This window comes from Schistocerca nitens, chromosome 2 (assembly GCF_023898315.1).
Source record: "Schistocerca nitens isolate TAMUIC-IGC-003100 chromosome 2, iqSchNite1.1, whole genome shotgun sequence".
Taxonomy (NCBI): domain Eukaryota; kingdom Metazoa; phylum Arthropoda; class Insecta; order Orthoptera; family Acrididae; genus Schistocerca; species Schistocerca nitens.
In genome coordinates, this window is record NC_064615.1 from 268,860,608 (window position 1) to 268,875,281 (window position 14,674).

The 14,674-nt window shown below is 37.3% G+C and overlaps 1 protein-coding gene across 1 annotated transcript in view; it reads left to right on the forward strand.

Moving 5' to 3' along the window:
* Window positions 1–14,674, forward strand: part of LOC126236010 (ryanodine receptor) — a 702,826-nt gene that overhangs the window by 540,492 nt on the left and 147,660 nt on the right. Inside the window, exons 72-74 of the mRNA XM_049945018.1 lie at window positions 3,455–3,634; window positions 13,296–13,424; window positions 13,511–13,669. Coding sequence (XP_049800975.1) covers window positions 3,455–3,634; window positions 13,296–13,424; window positions 13,511–13,669 — 468 coding nt within the window. The remainder of the gene's footprint in view (window positions 1–3,454; window positions 3,635–13,295; window positions 13,425–13,510; window positions 13,670–14,674) is intronic.

The window sequence follows — 14,674 nt, forward strand, 5'->3', positions numbered from 1 at the left end:
TCTGTACAACCTCTGGTTTAGTCAGTTTATCCAGATCCTATCTCCTTAAATTCCCACCTTATTGCAATTTCTTCAGTTTTAATCTACAGTTCATAACCAATAGATTGTGGTCAGAGTCCACATCTGCCCCTGGAAATGTCCTACAATTTAAAACCTGGTTCCTAAATCTCTGTCTTACCATTATATAATCTATCTGATACCTTTTAGTATCTCCAGGATTCTTCCATGTATACAACCTTCTTTTATGATTCTTGAACCAAGTGTTAGCTATGATTAAGTTATGCTCTGTGCAAAATTCTACCAGACGGCTTCCTCTTTCATTTCTTAGCCCCAATCCATATTCACCTACTATCTTTCCTTCTCTCCCTTTTCCTACTGTCGAATTCCAGTCACCCAAGACTATTAAATTTTCGTCTCCCTTCACTACCTGAATAATTTCTTTTAGCTCATCATACATTTCTTCAATTTCTTCGTCATCTGCAGAGCTAGTTGGCATATAAACTTGTACTACTGTAGTAGGCATGGGCTTCGTGTCTATCTTGGCCACTATAATACGTTCACTATGCTGTTTGTAGTAGCTTACCTGCACTCCTATTTTTTTTATTCATTATTAAACCTACTCCTGCATTACCCCTATTTGATTTTGTATTTATAACCCTGTATTCACGTGACCAGAAGTCTTGTTCCTCTTGCAGTTTCTTCAGTTTTAATCTACAGTTCATACATCAAACATACAGAATGGAATTATTGTGCATAACATAATCTACAACCTAGTGTAGCCTACCTGTCATGTTTTTTGTACCTCATTGTACCTCATTGGATGCAGGCAATGTTACTATATCCACTATTATTTTCTATTTACTTTATTCATGTCATAGACAAAATGAAGTGGTTGTTTACATCTGTAAAAAGTTCATGTTATGTTTTAATGTTTAAATAAAAGTTACAGTAACAGAAATAAATACACAAAGTACCACATTGTACAGGTGTTAATTGGAAACAATTTGATGCTTTAATTGAATCATCTCACTGAGTTAATGGGACAATTGGCACAGCGTTACCAGAGCCTCATTTTTTAAATTGCATTTACATTAAACCTATTGACAGGACTAGGTTTTGCTAGATACACTTTTGTCTTGAACTGGGTTGAGGAATCACATGACCACCAAGTACAGCATTTTTCTTTACCCTGTATACAGAAATTAGATGTTGATACTTACAGACTTCTGAATATCTCATTATTTATCAAGGAGTTGTCATAAACTTAGGTTTAACATACTGATGAATATTCTGATGTCTCTATTTTCTGTCTTGCTTTTATTGACAGCTTGGTTCTGTGGTTGATAACTTGTTAAATGAAAATTTGCTTGTAAATAAATGAGACCATAGTTTAAGAGGTTTTGATATCTGTATAACATCAGAAATTAACCATCCGATCATATAGTTACTTCTTCCATGTGCTATTCAAATTTATTGAATTCAGATTGTTTCCACATTAGTATATTGTTTTGGCTCTACAGGCATAAACAAAGAACTAAATGTCTCTTGTATTTGCATTAGTTTAAAATTTAAATGTGTAAGTGTCATCACTTCCAACACAACCTGTAACTTTTCTGTCAGTGAATTTGCTTCTTAGCAAGTGCAACATCTCATGCAGTATTGATGTCACAGGTTAAAGATATTGAAGAAAATAAATTTATAGTGTTGTTTTGCTCTCCCAGCTTCAATAATTTATTTATTTATTTATTTATTATTTATTTGTCCCGTAGATCAAATCAGTACAATGGCTTGTACAACTGATATGGGATAGGTCAATACAAATATACAGTTTACATGAGTGTAAAACAGTAAACAAGAACACAGAGGAATGATTATTTTACATTACCTACAAATTATGTTACTTAAAGTTACAGCTTTACAGAGAATTGTTACATGATGTGACAAAATTGACTTAATAACATTCAGCTTTGATACATTATCATGCACTAAGACAATTTTGATTCCAAATATTCCTGGATGGTATAAAAGCACTCTTTTATTAAAAGAGATTTCACCGTCTGTTTGAATTTATTTATTTCTTGGATTTCTTGTATAAAATTTGGAAGATGGTTATATAATTTTATTCCCATGCACTTGACACCATCACTGTACCGTTTTGTTGAGTGGGGAAGTATTCTTAGTGAGGTTTTTGATCTTGTGTCATAATCGTGGTAATCCATATTTTTGCTAATTTTGTTGATACTTTTTTTGGTAAAGAATAATAATTCTAGTATGTATTGGCATGGGAGGGGCAAAATATTTAGTTTCTTAAATAATGATTTACAAGTGTCTCTTTGTTTTTTGAACATAATTGTTCTGACTATCTTCTTTTGCAGTTTGAATATCTTAATGGAATCAGAATTTTGGCCCCAGAAGATGATTCTGTAGTTAAGTACAGAGTGAAAGAGTGCATGGTACATTGTGGTTAGGGTACTTGTATTAGTGACATTCCTTATTGATCTAATCATGAAGCATACTTTACTAAGTTTTGTGCTGGTAACGTCAATGTGCCTTTTCCATGTGAGCATATCAGCAATTGAGACCCCCAAAAATTTTATTTCATTTTCAAGTTAAACATTATTTTTTTCCAGTGATATAGTTGGTAGTAATGGATTTCTGTTTTGGGCAGTGTGTAAGGTTATTCCAATTGTCTTTTTTGCATTAAGAAGCAGCCTGTTCCTTGAAGCGATCGACTTATTTGATCTGTGGTCCTATCTATATTAGATTGGAGAATTTGTTCGGGCGCAGATATGAGTACAGAGGTGTCATCAGCAAACAAAAGGGTTTTTGTGTCTGGTAGGCTGTGAGGAAGGTCATTTATATAAAGTAAGAACAGCAAGGGGCCCAGGACAGAGCCCTGAGGAACTCCTTGCTTTATGGTACATATGGAGGAATGTACAGTGCTAGCTGTACCTGAGAGCTTAGTTTCATTTAATTCGACATACTGCTGTCGATCTTCCAGATAGCTTTTAAACCAGTCATAGGCATTTTCTCTTATTCCATAGGAATGCATCTTTTGCAAAAGTATGCTATGATTAACCATGTTGAAGGCCTTTGTTAGATCTAGGAAGATACCTATGGCTGGGAGTTCCACAAGCTCCAGTGCATGATTTAGAAATTCTTGTATTGCATCAGTTGCAGCTTTCTTACTTTGGAAGCCGAACTGAGCAGGTGACAGGATAGTTTCTTTGTCTAGAAAGGACTTGATTCTGTATAATGATAATGTATGCAAAGTAATTAATTTGTACTGATAAATGTGTAATCACAGATGGTGAAGCAGCTTATTAATTCTGTGTTGAGTGTATTCTATCACTATCAATGCATTATTTTACATTTCAGTCCTAAAAATGTAGTAAAAGAAAAAATACTTATGGATTCTAATTAAGTTTACTATTGATAATCACTTTTCTTTCAGATTGAGTCTCAAATTCAAGAAGACTGGCATCTACTTGTGCGAGACATATATGCTTTTTACCCTCTTCTTATAAAGTACGTGGATCTGCAAAGAAATCATTGGCTTAGACACAATGTCGCTGAAGCTGAAGATTTATATAACCATGTAGCCGAAATATTTAACACATGGTCAAAATCTCAGGTAACCTGCATCTGTCTTCAAATTCCATCAGATATTTAGAAATGATTGTATATAAAACTTTGCGAAACTTTCTGTGACATATTTACCAAAAACATACATTTAGCTTTAAGTGCTAGAATATAATGGTTATTGTAGAAGCTGAGTTTTGCATTCTAAATGAAATGTCTAATGCATAAGATGCTTTTGTAGTCAATAAAAATACATCTACATCTGCACTGTAAATGCAGTACAACACAAGCATTGATTGTCCTCAAATCCTGTTCTAAGAAGGAAAAAAATGCTTACATTACTATCCTGAAAATAATAGTAAAATACTTTCTTAATATAAATTATTATGTTAAGACTACTAATTTGCTGTCAATAAAGTGTAATTTGTGTTCTGAAAACGGTAATTACAAAAGATACTAACAGGTCAGACAGTTGAGGAGGACATTGTATGTGGCTGTATCTGTTTATCCATGTTATGTTATCCTATACATTGTGTATATTTCCACTCCAGGTATTTTTGGAATAGATTGACTAAGAGAGTATGAAGTATCATCAAGGTAGCCCCAATGATGTAGCCACATAGTATGTACTGCTGACCTGTCAGATCAATAAGAAATATTGAATCAGATCTTTTCCCGCAGTTTCCTTGCTAGCTACATTTGGAAAGAGTGAAATTTTATATATTGTCCATAGGTAGGTGGTTGAGAACCTTTCGATAAAAATGAGTTTCCTGTGTCATGCAGGATGGCCATGTGATTTCAATCTATCATATATTTCAACAATTGGTGTGATTTTCTGCAATGATTGGCAGTTGACTTTAGAAAAATTCAGTAAAATATTCTGAATTCTACACAGCACAATGTGGAATGTACCTAGTTGTCCAATATCAAAAAGGCAGAAGTTCGCTCTTCTGCAGAGGACACCATAGTTATATTGTTTTGTGATTGCAAGAAAGAGATTAAAGAACATGGAAAGTAAGGATCTGCATAATCCGGGTTGTTTTGAAATTCGTCAATTGCATAATGTTCACACCTACATTTATACTTTGTGAATCACTGTAAAGTGCCTGACAGGAGGTACTTTTTATTGTAATATATTGAAGTTGTGGCCCATTTCTTTCACAGATGGACCATGGGAATGCATATACACCTTTGTGTGAACTATCATTTGTGTAATTTTATCTGCTCTGTGTCTGTGGGATAGATACATAGAAGACAGGAGAATGTTGGTACTTTGTGCCTGGAAAGATGGTACTTGAAGTTTCATAAATAGGTTCTCACAAAACATACGGCATCTTTCTTTGAGTGACTGACAGTTAAGGCTTTTCAACATTTGTTACCCTCCCTTGCCCATGAAATAAGTCTGTGACATTTTTCAACACTTATCTCTGCATATGCTCGATGTCCCCTATTAGTCCAAGCTTAAGATGGGTGCCATAAATTGGAGCAGCATTTAAGTACAGGCTATGCAAGTGTTTTGTAAGATATCTCCTTTTCTAGAAACATGCCAGTTTCCCCGACTCCTACCAGTGAAATGTGGCTTGCTATTTACGTTACTTACAACTAAAACTATATGTTTGTTCATTTCTCTACAAATATGTGTGTGACATGATTCACTCTAGTTATGACTCATTAAGATATTACACTTTTACATTTTGTGAGGTGCACAAATTTTCATTTTTCTACAAGATATAATTTCAGTCTTTGCATCAAGCTTATATTTCATCAAGATCTAATTGGATGTTATTGCTATTTTTACCATAAATAATTTGCTCGGGGATATCTGCATCACCTGCAAAAACCCTGAGACTGCAACTAATATTATCAAACAAACATGGAAAGTCCATTATGAAAAGACTAGACTGCAACACACTTAAAGATGGCACATTGAGTTGCAGACAGGCACAATGAGAAGACAGTTACACACTGAGCTTTTGGCCAAAGCCTTCTTCAGAAAAGGAAGGAAAACACACACACAGTGACACAAGCAGGTGTACATCATGCACACATGACTGCTATCTATGGCAGCACTGTTGTGTTGAATGAAAGCAGCAGTCTGCATTGAGGCAGGGATAGCAGGATATGAGTGGGGGGAGAAAAGAGCACTGCTTGGCAGAGTGTGCATGGGTTAAATGGCAGCAGGACAAGACTGCCAGGTGCAGTGTCAAGCGGCTGTGGAGCAGAGAAGAATGTGGGACCGGAGAACTGAAGAAGGAGAGGAGTAGAGAAAGGGAAAAGACTGGTGGTTGCATTGGTAAAGAGTGGCACACAGTGAGGGTGAAGAGACGTGAATCAGGTGGAGGTGGTAGGACAGACTGGGCAAAAACTGTTGGGTGGAGGGTGTGGGGACAGTAGGTTACAGTAGGTTGAGGTCAGGATAACGTCAAGAGTGCAGAACATGTTGTAAGGATGACTCCCAAGTGCACAGTTCAGAAAAGCTGGTGATGGAGGGGAAGATCAGATGACCCAGTTTGTGAAGCACCCATTGAAATCAAGCATGTTATGTTCAGCTGCGTGTTGTGCCACAGAGTGTTCCACTTTGTTCTTGGACACAGATTGGCAGTGGTCACTCATCCAGGTGGACAGCTGGTTGTCAGTCATACCAGTATGAGAAACTGGTACGTGGGTGCTTTCGCAGGTGGTCCAGCCTCTGCTGGGGTATGATAACCCAGTGACAGGACTGTAATAGTAAGTGCTGGATTGGGCAGGTCTTGCACCTGGGTCTTTCTCAGGGGATGTGATCCCTGTGGCAAGGGTTTGGGAGTGGGAGTAGCATAGGGATGGAAAGGGTGCACTACTTTATAGCTTCATCACCCAATACCACTCCAGGTTGTTACAATTGAACCACATTCTTCATCAGGTCTTTGATTATCTATCATCATGCCCTTTTACCCAGCCAACCTCCACAACATCCTAGTCCATCCCTATGCCACTCACAATCCCAACCGCTTGTCACAAAGATCCCTGTGGAAGACCCAGGTGCAAGATTTGCCCAATCCACCCTCCAAGCATGTCCTGTTCCAGTGCTGTCACAGGCCTAACGTACCCCATTAGAGGTCGAGCCACTATGAAAGCAGCCAAGTCATATACCAGCTCTGCTACAATCACTGCTTAGCTTTTTATATTCGTATGACTAGCAACCCTCTGTCCATCAGGATGAATGGCCACCGCCACACTGCAGCCAAGACTAAAGTGGACCACCTTGTGGCACAATGTGCAGCTGAACATAAAGTGCTGGATTTCAATGGCTGCATCACAACCGGGCCATCTGGATCCTTCCCTCTACCACCAGCTTTTCTGAATTCCACAGACAGGAGTTATCTCAAAATTATCCTGGCCTCAACCTATAGTAACGTACTGTCACCACATCTCCACCCAATAGTTTCCGCACCCTCTGTTCTATTACCTCCTCACCATTCATGTCCCATCTCTCGTCTCTCTCACTGCATGCGTCTCTCTGCCAACACTCCCACCAGTCATTTCCCCTTCTCTGCTACTCTTCTTTTCTGTTCCCGATTCTGCCACCTCCCCTCCCCCACAGCCTCCCAATTCTGTGCTTGGAGGCCTTGTCCTACCACCTTCTAGTCCTGCCATGCTCTGCCAGACAGCACTCTTCTCTCACCCCACCCGTAACCTGCTATATCTCCCCATTCCCTGCCCCACTCCAGATAGTTGCTTTCATTTAGTGCCACAGCTGCATTCCAGCCTGAGCTGCCAGAGATAGTGGTCATGTGTGCATTAGGGATGCTTGCGTATGTGAATGTGTGTATGTGTTATCTTTTCTGAAGAAGGCTTTGCCTAAAAGCTCAATGTGTAACAGTTTTTCATTGTGCCTGTCTGCAAGTCAATGTGTCATCCTTATAGTGAGTAGCAAGCTGTCCTTTTCATACTATTGTCACAGTTACAAAATATGTTGCATGGTACAATTGTTGCATCTTGTAACTGTTTTATACATTTACAAACTAATGCCACACATCCATGCAGTGCCTCTTCAGTTGCTTTGTAATTTATTGGAAGTATGCACTCAAATACTTATCTAAGAATTACATCAGTATGCTCTTTCTGATGATATCTAGTAGCATGGAAATATTCTGCATCCACTCTTAACTGTTCACTGCCGTGCTGATTCCAGTGCAGGCAATCAAGTAGCACATAAATGATCAGCCAAATTTATTGCTGTGCATGATCCATGTGATTGAGCAACCCGTAAATGATCTGATTCATTGCTCTGCTTAGTAAGCCTTGCTTCCTTGAGAAGCGTGTAATCACTTTCCTTTTCATTCCTGGCTGGTAAATCTACCAGTTGATGCACATTTATGACATTTGGTTATTTTCACAGAGAAACCAACAACAACTGTATAAAGTTGCAACTCAGTCAGATAAACTAATTAGTCTGCTTACATATGAAAATTATTGCATAGGCTACTCACTTTTGTTAAACAAACTATTAACAGGACTACCAGCATGTGAGACCTTACAGAAATCGCACCATATATTTAGAAATGAATTGTCAAGAATTGCGGCATTGTCTTTCTCACAGTTTTAACAAAAAACCACTATGTTGTTGCTGGAAAAGCTATGTAGCTGCAAGCCTTCTCCAGACAATGCCAAGCATTTTGCAAGAAACTGCACCTAAATCTGACCATTCCTTTTTTAGATCATATGTTCCAAACAGAAAGCTAAACCTTCATTTTTGTATAGATAAGGATTACTTTACAGTTGATGTGCAAGTGATTCATATCACAAGTAGTGTCTTAAAATTCATTGACTGAATATAAACATTTTTGCTATTTAGATATCCCATAGAAAAAATTCTTGATAAGTGATCAGTTTGGTAATGAATCAAAAACTTTGTGAAGGTTCCAAAAACATTGAATCAGCATGGTTTACTCTGTCCATTGCTTTGAGGACATTATGTGTGAAGAGTGCAAGTTGAATTTCATGTGATTGATGTTTTTGAAACCCAAGCTGATTTCTGTGGAGATGGTTATTTTGTTCCAGGTAAATCGTAATGTTTGAACTCCGAATATGTTCTAGAATTCTGCTACAAATATTTGTGAGGGACAGAAGCTGTTAGTTCTGTGGATAAATTTTACCCTTTCCATCTGCATCTACATATATATCCAGGATTGCCCCAGGTTCTGGAAATCAGGGGCATCTGGGAATATCAGGGAATTTCAGCCGTGTCAGGGAAATCAGAGAAATGGTTTGTTTACTGGGGTGTCATGCATCATTGCTGGCAGGGTGCATCTGAGTACATGAGCCACTTTTCTTCTCCCTCATCACTACTTCTTCTCTCCTTCCCACCACTCCCCTCAGCTTGCAATCATTGCTGCCACCATGTCTTGTCACTAGCCTAGCAGCTATCGACAACAGGCAGGGAGGCATGAGGAGTGGTTTGTTTGGATCTGATTCTCAGAGACTGTAGACGCAGCGACCAAATATGGCAGTCATGTGTGCATGAGTTGTGTGTGAGTGATTGTGTGAATGTGTATGTGCTCTTGTTTTCTGATTGGCTCAGCAATCATCTTTATGGTGATTTGCTACCTATCTTCATTATTATTGATTCTCAGAGTATTGGAACAAGTTGTCTGTTGCATGGATTGATCACCATTGTCTCATTTCATCAACATGTTGTCTGTGATTTGTGAATAGCTGGCCACACAAGTGGATTTCTGCAACGGTCCAAAACCACAGGCTGCTTCTGCAGGTATCTGTAATGGATTGGGCCCACTGATCTGAAGCCATTCAGTTCCCACTAATGTGGAGGCATTGCCTGTCAGATCTAGTCTCACTGATCTGGAGCAATTTAAAAAACTGCACATATGTGCACTAACTTTCTCTTGTCTATGCGGTTCTCTAAACTTTCTCAAAAGTGTTTTGTCAAAGGAAGGTCTTCTTCCCTCCCAGAAAAGAATGTCTTCTTCCCTTTGGAAATCCCCATTTAAGTTCATGCAGTATTTCCATAATACTTGTGTATTGATTGAACCAGCCGGTAACAAATCTAGCAGCACACACTTCGTTGTAGACGAGGGGGATCTACGCTTTTTTTTCTAGTGGTAGGAAACATAATGTTACTCAGTGCATCTGCAGAAAATTTTGCTGTAGCGTGGAAATAGTTCCTTTGAAACTTCTGCATAGAACATGACAGGGACTCATTTGAGCCATGGACCTTAAAGTGTTTTTGTTGTTTAAGTTGCTTTTTAGCACCTCTAGTACTGATTGCTTTGTCCATCTTAAGCAGTATGCCTGTAGAATTACAGTAACAGTTTTTGAATTTTCATTTGTGAAGGAACAATTCACCATTTCAGCCATTGTTTTGCCACTTTCTATCTCAGTTTTTACCTCTTCCACAAGTGTCTGGACCTTAATTTTTGTGCCACTGACAGCCTTAAAACATCGCAAAGTTCTTGTAGGGTTTCAAGACAAGTTTTCTGATTTCATTTTGTTATCATAATTATTGCAGGCTTCACAGACTGCCTTTCTGGGAGCGTGTTTCAATTAACATTTACTTTTCAGTGGATTTATGCTTTGGATAGTTTCTTATACTGTAGGCATTGTTTCATAAGAATATTCCTGAATATGTTCATATTTCTTGCCTCAGAAAAGAGATAATCTTCACCTTATCCATTTTTCTTAATATATAGACTTTTCTAATCCTTTATATTGTAGTGCCATTACTACAGCAATTGTATCATGATCACTGATCCCAATCTCTGTATGAATCTCTTCAAAGATTAGGTTAGATTAGATTTACTTTCATTCCTATTGATCTGTAGTGAGGAGGTCCTCCAGGATGTATAACATGTAAGAAAAACAATAATACATGAGAAATATTTACAACTAAAACAAATAAGCTGATGTACCTTCTACAGGTTCCAAGTGGAATGATGCAAAAAAAAATTTTTTTTTAATGAACACTATATGAAAGAATCATTTTACAACACTCATTTACTAAGATTGCATTAGTGCACTGAATTTAAAATTTAAAAAAAAATGTTTTTTTTATTTATAATGTAATAAACATATATTAGAACTACTACAATACTTATTTACAATGAACACATTACTACACTGAAATGGTGCAGAAGTTAGATTGTACTTCGTATATTGTTAAGCTTTTTATGGCTGCTGGCAAGTTATTGAAAATGTGTGTTCCTGAATAATGCACACCTTTTTGCACAAGAGTAAATGGCTTTAAATCCTTGTGAAGATTTTTCTTATTTCTAGTATTGACTCCATGAACTGAGCTGTTGGTTTGAAAACGTGACATATTTTTAATGAAACATTTCACTAAGCAATAAATATATTGGGAAGCAGTAGTTAGTACCCCTAGTTCCCTAAACAGGCCTCTGCAGGATGTTCTTGACTTCACACCACATGTGACTCTTATTGCACCTTTTTGTGCACGGAAAACTTTAGCTTGGCTTGATGAATTACCCCAAAAAATAATCCCATATGAAATTATGGATTGAAAGTAGGTGTAGTATGCCAGCTTTTTCATTTTTATATCCCCTATGTCTGACAGAATTTGCATTGCAAAAAGAGATTCGTTTAGATGCTCCAGCAGTTCTGTGTTGTGCTCCTTCCAGTTGAATTTATTATCAAGCTGTAATCCCAAGAATTTAACACTGTCCACTTCTTCTATCTGCTTGTTAGGCATATATTCGTGGGACACCCCTTACAAGTTCTGAATTGCATATAGTGTGTTTTTTCAAAGTTTAGTGACAAAGAATTGGCTAGGAACCAGTGATTAATGTCCACAAATATTTTATTAGCCGATCTTTCTGAGACTACACTTGATTTGCTATTTTATGCAATGTTTGCATCATTGGCAAACAAAACAAACTGGCATCTGGTAATGTTGCTGATGAAAGGTCATTGATATACACAAGAAAACGTAGGGGCCCTAAGATGGAGCCCTGTGGGACCCCACCTGTAATTAGTTCCCAGTTGGGTGATGCCTGATAGCTTAATACAAAGAATTTAGAATTGTTTGTTGTCAACGAACCTGGTATATTTCTTCATGAGTAGGGTGTCAAAGACGAAAATGCCATGTATGAATGTTAAGAGCTCAGATGACAAGCCCATAACAAGCACAAAAAGGAAGGCTGCAGATTTGAACACTGTATAATAGAAGGGTAAGAGGAAGCAGTTACAGATGAGATGAGAGACTGCATACTGCAAAAAGAATTTGACAGAAATTTGAAAGGCCTAAGTCAATGCAAGGCTTCTTGAGTAGATGACTTCCCTCAAAATTATGGAGATTGTTGGGAGAGTTGGCCATGACAAAACTGTTCTATGTGTTACACAAAATACATTAGATCAGCAAAGTATCCTCAGGCTTCAAGATGAATGTAATAAATCCTAGTCCAAGGAAGGCAGGTGCTAACAGGTGTGAATATTATTGAACTATCGGTTTAATAATTCATGTTTGCAAAATACTGACAAAAATCATTTACAAAAGAATGTGCAAATTGGTAGAAACTGACTTCAGGGAAGATCAGTTAGGGTTCCAAAGAAATGAAGGAACATGTAAGGCAATACTGACCCTATTAATTATTTTAGATGATAGACTAAAAAAAGGCAAACCTACATTTACGGCATTTGCACATTTAGAGAAAGCTTTTGAAAATATGGATTGGAATGAGTTCTTTGAAATTTTGAAAGTTGCAGGCATAAAATACAGAGAGAAAAAAATTATCTACAATATGTACAGAACCAGAATGGTGTTATAAGGGTTGAAGAACATGAAAGGGAAGGTTAGGTTAAATCAGAAGCAGCAGTTGAGAAAGGAGTGAGACAAGGTTGTAGCCTCTCCCTGGTGTTATTTAATCTGCACATTGAGCAAGCAGTAAACAAAACCAAGTATAAAATTGGAAAGGCAGTTGCAGCTCAGGGAGAAGAAATGAAAACATTAAGGTTTGCTGATAACATTGTAATTCTGTGGGAGATGTCAAAGAAATTGGTAGATCAGATAAATGAAATGGACACTGTCTTGAAGAGAGGTTATAAGATAAATGTCAGAAAAAAAGCTAAAGGAATGTAGTTGAAGTAAATTAGGTAATGGACACTGAACATAGTTGATGAGTTTTGTTATTTGTGCAGAAAAATAACTGATGATGGCCAAAATAGAGATGCCATAAAGTGTAGACTGGCTATAGCAAAAAGAAAAATTTCTTAAAAAGAGAAATTTATTAGCATCTAACACACATTGCCATGACTGGCAATTGTACACTGATAATGATATGGAAAATTTTTTTCTGTAAAACAATATATAGATACATTAATTTTTTTAAAGCATTGGGTCTTTTATTGTGTAAAACAGGCAAAAGTTGGACAACAAGGTGTAGAACAGGAGTTTCTACATGTTATCAAGTCAGAATGAACAATAAGCTACAGGCACTACCACTAAATGTTTATTATGTTGCTATGCAAATGATAGTGTCAGGGAGGAAATATTAGTGACCTAAATCTGTCTTTCGGCATGAGATTTACTAAGCAATGTAGAAAGTTATAATGAGGATATAATTTGAAGAAAAATGACTTAAACTCTAATTTGTTTATAGACATTATGACAAAACTAACATGCAGATAAAAGAAAAGCATTAGCTAACTATCTGGTGTATACGATTCTTCAAGAAATAAATGTTTATTTTCTTCTTCCCCTACAGTACTTCATGCGTGAAGAGCAGAACTTCATCTCAGCAAATGAGATAGACAACATGGTACTCATCATGCCCACAGCCAGCAGGCGGTCTGCAGTAGTTTCTGATGTGTCTCAGCTAGGTGGTGGCAGCAAGGTAAGTGGCAATTTCATATCTGTGAAACGGAACCTCTTGTGTGGCCAGTTCATACTGTCTGAACTTACCAAGTAATTTACAAACAGAAAAAGAAGAAGCACCGTGATAAGAAGCGAGACAAAGACAAGGAACTGCAGGCTAGTTTAATGGTTGCCTGCCTGAAACGCTTGCTTCCAGTTGGCTTGAACCTCTTTGCTGGAAGGGAACAAGAATTAGTGCAGCACTGCAAAGACAGGTTCTTAAAGGTAAGTTTTTCATTATGTTAATCAAGTTTTAAACTTAGTTGTTCATAAGATAACAGTTTTTTTCCTTCAATGCAGTACACACTTCTGTGAATATTTTTGATAAGTTACAACTATACTGAAACCTGGGGGTCTGCCTTCTGAAATTCTGGATGGGATAGATAGTTCTGGTTTAGCCACCTTGCCGTTGGCCAGCTCACTGAGTTCTCACCTGGAGAATAGTGATCAGTATTTTCTTGGAAAATATTCTCTATGGCATTCTATTTAATCATGTTCAGTTATCTGTTATCATAGCATGAACACTGTATTAGTAAATATGGTACTAGAAAGCCCCAGAGAAATACTGATAATGGAAAGAGTAAGGTAACCATTCAGTGTGTAGTTGAGGCATTGTGCATTTGACAGGCACATAAATAAGATAGAAAATATTGTTACACTTTTGGATGGCATCTCTCTTCAGAGCTAATGCGTTTTCAGAGCTATCTGACTACTCATCTAGTTCCAAAGAATGACATTTTCTGAAAGCTTAGCTTTCTTATCAGCCTTGGTTATGTGCATGTCGGCCACTTAGTACCTCATCTGTGTGGTAAATGGTTACTGTTGTTCCTACAATGTACCAAATCATGGAATAGACCAATAAATGATGATGGTAATGATGAACTAGTTCTTCTCCTTAGTATGCAGTCATTTACTATCTTATCTTCTCTGCTGTAGCCTTTGACATATCTAAGCAGTTTCATTTCAAATTTTTGTGTTTATTCCACATAGTATCATAGAAACTGCCATCATCTTGTAGAATTTCATTTTTGTGAGTTCTTGCAGTTGCATCACATATCCTCAGTAGCTGTTAGACTTATTAGTTACAGGTTTCTTCTCTTCACAGTTCATATCTACGTTTAATCTGCTATCATATATCCACAGTGAAGTGCGTAGCAGTTGTTAATTTCCATTGCACCTCATATTGAGATTTCTTCTCATTTAATTCGCACTAGAAAAATGGGAAGACTG